Here is a 9255-nt window from a genome sequence, read left to right as displayed (position 1 = left end):
GGGGGGGGTGGGGTGGAGAGTTAGTGATTTGCTCACAGGGTAGCATGGAGACCACCATCAATCTAATTTCAGGGAAATTGCTCATATAGCACATGTGTCTTACTGTGACACTGATCCTGATGGCCCCGTTCTGTGGCTTGATCTCAGAGCCCACAGGATACAGTTCTTTGTGCTGCAGATGGAGGGAAGTATTAAGGTGGGGTGTGTTCTGCTTGTTTTTTTGAGGAATTCTGCAGAGCTGTTGCCTCTTACAACAGCATTCTTTAATATTCAATATGTGCCTGTATGAGGAGAAAGCTGCTTTGTCCCCAGCAGCTACAGCAACCCATATATTCTCATGGCAGAGAAAAGAAATGGTTTTCCCTTTAAGCTTCTGTTCTTATTGTTGCTTTCATCACTGTGGTTTTTTCTTCAGCCATTTCTTTCTCTCTGTTGTGAGATGAGAAGCTCCCATTCTCATCTCTCCCACACTTGTTCATAGCAGATCTCTCTCCCTTGTTAGCATGCTTCTCTCCCAGTTTCATGTCAATTTTTGGCTGTCTCCAGCTCTTGATCCTCTCTTCTTTGTGTCCCAGTGCAGCTTGCAGAATGATTAGAGCAGTTTCTGCATCACTTCTGGACTTCAGCTTGGTGTTCCCAAGAGAGAACAAGTTTACCATTTCCTTGATGAGAGGGATGAGTCTGTCAGTGTGTGTGTACATGTGCAAGAGAAGGAAAGTTGATTAGCCTCTTACTGAGGAAGACACTTCACTGAGTTCTGCTGATTCTTCACAAGTTTTACTTTTCCACAAAGCCATTGTAATCAAAAGGACTATTTTTAGTTCTTTTTTAGTTCCAGAACAATCAAGTGCACAAGCAGCACCAGATTAAGTGATGTTCTTTTACTCACCTAGGAGCAATAGTAGCAGGTTGTTCAGCCTGTAAAGACTGAACAAGACTGTAGTAGTGCTCTTGGGAATAGCTCAGTGTTCAGAGCATTGTCTGCTGACAGCATCTTTTGCTTCCTATGGAAGACTGCACAGGAAAAGAGAAGAGTAGTTTTCCCAGGATATTTGAAATAACCAAGAAAGGGTGAGCTGGAACACAGTTATAAAACTAAGGGAAGTCTTTCCAACACCCGAGTTTATGCCCTCAGCCCATCTCGACCAACAAGAGGTATAAAATACTAATTGGACATTAGCACTTAGTGTTGGGACTTTGCATCTGTTCGTGCTCAGGAGTAAGCTCATCACAAACAGCTCAGCAGATATGGTCATTCTGAATTTCCCCAGGGAGAGGATGATGACACAAAGCAATAGGATTGCTCAAAAGTCAAACCTGTCTCTTTCTAATGAAATAAAAGGCTACTGTTTCTGATAAATAAGACTGTGAAGCCTTTATCCAGCAACTTGTGATCTCACCAAATGGAAAAGTAAATTCTGGCACCAAGACAAAAGAGGGAAGCGAAGCAGGAAGGGAATAGGTTGGGTGGTAGCCTTTAATAAAACCCAAATCTGAAAAATTTCGGTACAGATGTTGCAGTCACACTGTCAGCTTGTGTATTCTTAGAGGGATTTCTCAGTAACTGAACAATCTACTGATGCCTTGGAATATATATCCGTCTTGTTGACCAGATCGTAATACTAAGGGCTGGTGGTAATATGCGTAATCAATCCTATTCATAGAATGATTAACTCAATTCTATCAATTTAGTAATTAATGGAGAAGGAAAAAACAATTTATTGAATTACAAATGTCAATAGATTTCATTTTTCTGCTGATTTTATTTCCTCTAGTTTTGCTCCTGCCACCCACAGACATTCCGCTGTCTTACATCTCCCTTCAATTAAGATGTGTACTGAGCCTTTGGCTGAAATTCTGCGCAACAGCTTTCTGGCTGGGGAAGATAACTCTGTGCTTGGTTCCTCGCCTGTCTCAATACCACATCGATCACAAGGGTGAAGCTTCATCCTAGAAAGGATGAGTGCCTTTCTGAAAGTTTATCTGCTAATTGGAGGAAAGTGAAAGGTTAGGTTTCAGGCCAGTTATCGACAGGAAAAGATCTGATGAAAGAAGAGCATCTCAGTGGGACTCACTGTTCCTTGCAGGAGAAGACCAGAGCACTGCAATTAATAGCTGCAATGCAAATGAGTTCTGGGCTGCTCCAGCAGCAGTGATGCTGCCGCTTTTCATGCCCTCACACTGCCTGTTCCTGTCCTTAAGTATGATTTCTCTTGAGATACCAGAGACTTGTGAGCTCATCTCTTGTCATGCTGGTACGGGTAGTATCCTAGTAGCAAAGCATTACCTTTCCTAGCATTCAGATCACTTCTAGTTACGTCTCTCCTGTCCCTTCACTTGTGAGATTATTCCACATGCTGATCTGTCTCTTTCCTAGGGCAACTCTTGTGATGTCAGGCGTAAATATGTTGTTTCTCAAATTCTTCTAGTCAAAGCTCTTTTATAAAGTTAAGTCAGTAATTTCTTCCTCTAGTATTTGCACTTTTGCAATTCTTGTTCAACTGTCCAGTTTCCCTACTGAATTGTTTCTCAGGAAAGCTGTGTAAATTTCCAGCTGTTGTGTTCTTTCCAAGCTGATCTCCTCAAGCCTTTAGAGGGGGACACAGAACGAAGAGCAGCGTAGCAAATGTGATAGAAGCATCAATAGTAGTGTTTGTGCTCTCTCCAGTGTATCTAGGCTGAAATCGTACTGGCTTCCAATAATTTGCTTGGACTTTCTGCATTAATACTTTTGAATTATTTCACATCTCCCCTAACACTGTTTTCCTTGGATGATGTTAGTTTGCTTTCTCAAAAGCAGGGCTGGTATTATTTTTCTGCCCTGGTTCTGGTCACTTTCCTTATTTGTGTCCTGACTTCTGTTCAGATTCTCCCGAATTAGCCTTGTCTGTGAATTTCATTACAGAGCTATTTACTTCCTCTTGTAACTCTCAGGAAAGATGAAAACAGCTGTAAACCTTTGTTTATGTATTGGCCAATATTCATTTGAAAATTGTTTTCTTTGATGCGATCTTTAAGCCAAGTGAGTTGGCAAAGAGGGAATAGTATTTTCTTTATCCCTGCCTCGGAAGGTAAGACTGCCATTTTTTTTGTCTTCCCCACAAAGATGATGATCTACCTGTGAAGCCCAAGAAGGAGTGGATTCACATGGACAATGTGGAGTTTGAGAAGCTGGAATGGATGAAAGATTTACCCTCACCCCGGCAGAAGAAAACCAAAAAGGTGTGAGGGCAGAAACTGGTGTCTTTCATGTCTGGATCATGCTTTGTGACAGTAACCATTTTGAAGGCTTCAAAAACTAGTCCTCTGGTTACTCACTCTGTAAGATTTCATCAGGCTGAGAGGTTCCCCAGTTTCTCCCACCAGGGTGGGATGGTATGTGGTCAATTCTGCCTGTAGTCCTCAGGAGAGCTAGGAAGTGAGAGTCCAGCAGCTGCGATCTGGGATGAAACAGGGCTGAAAGCTAAGAAAAAAGGAAGGAGGGGAGGAAAGTTTTTTAAGAACAAGGCCTGACCTGGGGAGTTTTTGAACTATCACCTTCCAACAGTTGATGCAACAAGTGTTTTTTTTAAGTGATGAATGGAGTAGAAGGGAATAGAAATAATCTTGTTCTCTCTCAACCCCTTTATTGTAGGGAATGCAAGCTCGGTTCAGTTTAAAAGGAGAATTGATTCCTGCAGATGCTGATTTACCGACACATCTAGGCCTGCATCACCATGGGGAAGAGGCAGAGGTAGGTGTAATATAGTAGGAAGAGCAGATCCAATTCTGTTTTCTGTGTTTGATTTTTCGGATTACTTTTGTGTTGAGGCTTTTTAGTGACAAGAACCTTAGGAAAGTGTGGACGGGTGATTTTTTTTGTTTGGAACAAGCTCCTGAAGAGAAATTTGGTCTGCGTGCATTAACTGCTTTACTTTCAGAAAACTCTTGTAGTTGTTTTTTTAATGTGGTGCCATTAAGCATCTGTGGTGTTGGAAAAAGGTGCACATACCTCCTTTTCTTAAGAAGTTCAGTTTTGTCCCGTCGTGTCAATGATTACAATCTCTTTTGCAATTGTTGCAAAGCAGCAAACAACATTGCATTTCAGTTTATCTCCTGTTATGCAGTATTTTACTGTTAATCTTATTTTAAGGACCCTGTTTCTACTTATAGCAGAGTTTTTTGTTGGCTTTGTTTTTTTCCCCCATTTAGAGGGCTGGTTATTCTCTCCAAGAGCTCTTTCATTTGTCTCGCAGCCAAGTTATTCAACAGAGGACACTGGCTCTACAGGTCTTGGGTCGTATTGTTCAAAAGGTAGGTCACTTTCCATGGAATTCCTCCCCATAATTCAAGTTCCTGGTGGATCAGACCCCAGATTCTCTGGTACTAGTTGCTTGCTTTGTAGGGTTCAATGAAGGTGAACCAGCAGGGGATTCTTTTTCACTGAGGGTCTCCTTACTGTTAGAAAAGTTAAGTCTTGGCACATAACAAATTGAGTTTCAGGCTTCTCTGGTGGGAGATGTGTGGTGTTCACCAGCAGTGCTGCAACTTCAGTTATGTTGTTGCTTTGGACACAAGTTATTTTTTTGTGTTAACTTGTGACAAACCTATCCTTGGCGATGACCCTTTCGCTCCTGTTGTCTGAGCCAGCTTCATGATGTGCTTTTTCTGTAGGAGGTGAGAATGAACCAGCCTACTCGTAAAGTGCCAGTGGTGTAAAGCAAAATGAATATTTATTTCTGTGCACATTTCCACCTAACTCATAGGGGAAGTGCTAACCTTCCCTCTGACAGCAGTGGAGGCAGAGAAGAAGAAACAGTGTGGTTTTGAGAAGAATGATGGGTCAGAAGATGGGTCCAGACTTTAGAAAGAAAGGTTTCTTGCACTAAGGAACTGGAGTTGTGTGCCTCTGTAGAATGAAGGGAGGAGAAAATAAAGGAAAAAAAACCTGCTTACGGTTTAGCTACTTCACAGTAGAAATGGGAAGAGGCAAACATGCAGGATGTTGAGACGAGACAGCTTTAACACGGGCTCTGCGTGACATATGTTTCAGGCCAGGGCTGGAGAGTTTGCTTCCTCCTTGAAGGGCAGCGTTCTGCGGCTGCTGCTTGATGCTGGGTTTCTCTTCTTGCTGCGCTTCTCGTTGGATGATGCAGTGGATAATGTCATGGCAGCATCTGTTGGTGCTCTCCGGGCCCTGCTGGTGTCACTCGATGATGAGGTGAGACAATCATGAAGTGCTTGGGTTTGATTTCATGCAGAGCTGTTTACAGGAATCGGAATGAGGAGACATGGTAAGGAGCTGGAACAAAGGCTTGCTGGATGGGTTAGCTTAATGGTCAATAGAACACTGTTGCTGTGCTCTGAGGCAGACAGGGGAGTGTGTAATCCCAGTTTGAGAGATTCAGACATATTTTCTTGTGTTTAAATTAGCTCTGCCCCATGATTAAATTCAGTGCAGGCTACTGAGGTTCCCTTCCTTTTGACATCTTTACAATCTACATCAGGCCACTACTAATGTATGTGTAGAATTTAGCTTTTTTAATATAGCCTCTTGTGGTTTTGGCTTCTTGTTTTGTAGTTTTCCTGCTTCTGAACAGATTATATATTCTCCCTGCTTTCCGTTATCCCTCATAATGATGCATTTTTCTTCGTCCATTTTCTGCTGTTCTCATGTGCTGTTCTTACACTGATAAATACCTAATTTTGACTTCTCATGTGTCTGTTTTCTCCTTGATGCTTTTTCTCTTGTTAGAAGGTTGAAACTTCTTTTGGGTGCTTAGAGATACTAGAGAGCTGTGAGCAGCAAGATTAAGATGTCTTCCTGGTTGGACAGCAGCAGTCCGTTTTAGGCAAAGCCTGCTCTGGGCTGTGTTTCAAGTTCCTTCCGTGAGAGCTGCTCCTGTGTCTGACTGCAAAGGGTCTAGTGATAGAGTGGGTAGATATCAAGAAGCCCCCTGCACCTTCTCCCAGGCCTTTGGGGCTATCCCTAATGGGGAGGCAAGAGAAATGAAGGATTGGGTAGCTTTCTCCACATCTTGTTTCTTTTCTAAGCTATGAGCCTAATGTTGTTCTGCTAGATGAGTCCTGCCCACCCATGGTAGGTAATTAATGCTATGAATCAGCTTCTTAATGTACTCTTCTTTCTTCTGATACTACTCTGGTTTTTAACTGTCTGCAGTGCTCTGATTCTCAAATCAGAGCTTGTGGTGTGATGCCTTCTGTAAGTGGGGATTTTTGACTCTCCTGATGCCAAAAGCAGCACCGTGAGTGCTGTGTTAGTATATTTTCTCATATGGAGAGTTGTTCTTAGAGTCTTGTGCTGCTGAGTTTCAAAAGGTCTTTGAGGTAGGGAGAGGGCTGGAGGGCTGGCCTTTTGCTCCAGGATTTGTAAGACAAACAGGATTTTCGTGGCTATAAACATAGAAGATCAACACATATAAAAGTCATGTGGTCCTAAGGTTTTCTCATTCATCAATAGCTATGGGAAGGAATGTCCTTTCTTTTCATTTCCTTTGAAGACCCAGGTACTGCCTTGTGCTTTCTCCTTCTCTTGGTGGGAGGAAATGCTGTATTCCAGATGCATTGGAATACACTGCACTGGAACAGGTTGCCCAGAGAAGCTGTGGATGCCCCATCCCTGGAAGTGTTCAAGGCCAGGCTGGATGAGGCTTTGAGCAAGTTGGTCTAGTGGAAGGTGTCCCTGCCCATGGCAGGGGGGTTGGAACTTTAAGGTCCCTTCCAACCCAAACCGTTCTGTGAATCTGTGATTCTGAGATGGACTCATAGCTTCATCTCTAAAGTCAGGCCTCTTGACCATGTCATTCACTCACTTTTCACAACTTTGTTTAATATTGCATTTTTTCTTTTTTTTAATGTCTGATAATAACTTGCGCTTCCTTTTGAAATTTTTCAAAACAGCTCAGGGTTTAGTTGAAATCTACCACTTCTTTTCTGACTAATGTGGTTCAGGAGCTGTAAATTTAAAGCAGTTATTAAGTAGTGCAAGCATTCACTTTGACTGTATCATATTCGAAAACATTTGGAGGTAGCGGGTCTGTTATGGGAGCAACCCCTTCGCTGCATAGCTGAAAACTCACTTGTTGCAGTATTGTTGTAGAACTTGAGAGTATCTGACACTTTCGTTAGCTGTGAACAAAAAAGAGTGGTTGTATTTGCTGAAGCTGAGGGGTGTTCAAACAAAAGCCAAACAGACATGAACAGATGCACTGGGCAGTTTTTATTTTAACATAGCAATTTTTACATGACCATTCTGTATTGTGACCTAAGCTCCACACAGGTCCAGAAATGGGAATAGAGCCAATAAATGTCCAATTTGAGTTTGATTTCTATAGCCTTGATGGTATGTTTGTTTGTTTATTTTTCTCGTAAACATTTTTTCAGTTAAGTTGCATTTCTGTTACCTTTGTAGTAAATAAAATTCACCTCACAGTAATTGCTTTTTATGGTTTCCCACATGTGTGTTTCACAGGTTAAAATCACTTCCCTTAAAAAGCACTGCATCCTATTTGTACGTGTTTAGAATACCCTTTATTGTGTTCTTGTTTTCCTGGGGTTATGAGGGAATCAATAAAGCATTCCGTAATCAGAAGTGTCCTTGAGAATTTTTTGTCTTCCATGACTTTTTTGTGAGAATTTTATTTTATGTGATTTTACTCTCCTTCTAGAAATATCTTGATTGGACTTTCTCATGGTATCAAGGGATGGCTGCATTCCCCTTTGTCCCGAACAATGAGGAGGAAGAGGAGGAGGAGGAAGAGGAAGAATTAAATGGAACAGAGAAGTCTCAAGGTAAAAAATTAAAGGATGAAAACAAGCCAGATCCAGATGTGGCCCGATACGATGTTGTAAAGGTAAGCATAGAGCTAGACCTGAAATCTTTTTAGGAAAGTAGGTGCTGCACAGCGGCAATGTGTGCTGTTGAAATGTCTGCCCTCCTGTGTGTGCTAGTAAGAATGTTCTGATCAAGAATTAGAACTCTTTACTGGCTGTTGGCTCTTGTGTTTCTGTCCTATATTACCAGGAGGGTAATTTTATTGATCTCTCAAAGGGTTGAGTCTTGACCTGTGTGTTTTCAGTACCATTAAGTATCTCTAACCTCCTCTAGGGAAATTGGCAACAAGCACACTGATGACCTTGTAAGACTTGCTGAAAGACTGCATGCAGACATGATTTTCAAGCTCACTTACTTGAGCTAAAAGTGAAAAAGTTCTGGCCACTACTGAAGTGTCTGTATGCACTTTTGTCAAGTTGAACATGAGCATTACAGCTAGGTAATTCAAAACTAGTTAGATCTATACAGTGACATTCTTTTTGTATTTGACGTAAGGTGGCTACTTAGCATTTCTCCAGTTTCATTCTGCTAATTTGCATTTCTCACATAAGGAGTTACAGCGTTTGGAATGAAATCACAGAATGGTTTGGGTTGGAAGGGACCTTAAAGACCATCTAGTTCCAACCCCCCTGCTGTGGGCGGGGACACCTTCCATTAGACCACGTTGCTCAAAGCCTCATCCAGCCTGGCCTTGAAGACATCCAGGGATGGAGCATCCACAGCTTCTCTGGGCAACCTGTTCCGGTGCCTCACATATTTAATTCCACACATATTTAAGCCTAATCCTATATTCGTGATAGGAGATCTAAAAATAGCAGTCTTTGTTATCTCAAACCCAACCTTGGTTGAGCTGATGCAACTCTCTTGCCTGCTGCAATTATTAAAACCTGCCATCACATCACTTAGTCCATGTGCTTGAGCCTGAGCTGAAATGGCACTTGGTTAAAAGCTTCACTGGGGAAATGAATTATTGTACTTGGACATCTGGTCTTGATTAGAGCCTTCATGATTTCAGATGTATTCTACTAGGTGACACTGTTTAAAAAGCTTGATGAGAGTTGTAGACAGAAGAGAGGAGATCGGTTTGATTCTGGAAACAGTTGCATGGTTCAGCATAATGGATTTTAACTGGTTCCATGTGGCCCAAACTCAGGAGATATTTGTGATAAAACTGTTCCACTTGTTGTGAAATTCCACTTAGACTGAAGTTTTGTTTCCTAGCACTGCCAGTGGTCATGATAATCTGCTCTGTGAACCATAAAATAAAAATCGCATCTCTCTGCATCTCTTTTCCTGCTGCAAAATAGGGATTGGTGTCTTGTCTCTGCTTCCGTCAGCTTTCCGTGACATAACAGGTACTGCCAGAGAGGTGCTGCTTTAGGTGGAGGTGGTGTGTAGCCAAAATGATTCAAGGAGCATGA

The 9255-nt window shown here is 42.0% G+C and overlaps 1 protein-coding gene across 1 annotated transcript in view; it reads left to right on the top strand.

Annotated features, from left to right (window-relative positions):
* Positions 1–9255, top strand: part of RPAP1 (RNA polymerase II associated protein 1) — a 35970-nt gene that overhangs the window by 9333 nt on the left and 17382 nt on the right. The window contains exons 7-11 of the mRNA XM_010151280.1: positions 3107–3222; positions 3635–3733; positions 4192–4293; positions 5033–5200; positions 7668–7853. Of these exons, the coding sequence (XP_010149582.1) occupies positions 3107–3222; positions 3635–3733; positions 4192–4293; positions 5033–5200; positions 7668–7853 (671 nt within the window). The remainder of the gene's footprint in view (positions 1–3106; positions 3223–3634; positions 3734–4191; positions 4294–5032; positions 5201–7667; positions 7854–9255) is intronic.

This window comes from Eurypyga helias, unplaced genomic scaffold, assembly GCF_000690775.1.
Source record: "Eurypyga helias isolate BGI_N326 unplaced genomic scaffold, ASM69077v1 scaffold1060, whole genome shotgun sequence".
NCBI lineage: Eukaryota > Metazoa > Chordata > Aves > Eurypygiformes > Eurypygidae > Eurypyga > Eurypyga helias.
The sequence above is the reverse complement of the archived record's forward strand: the minus strand, read 5'-3'. Positions and strand labels throughout refer to the sequence as shown.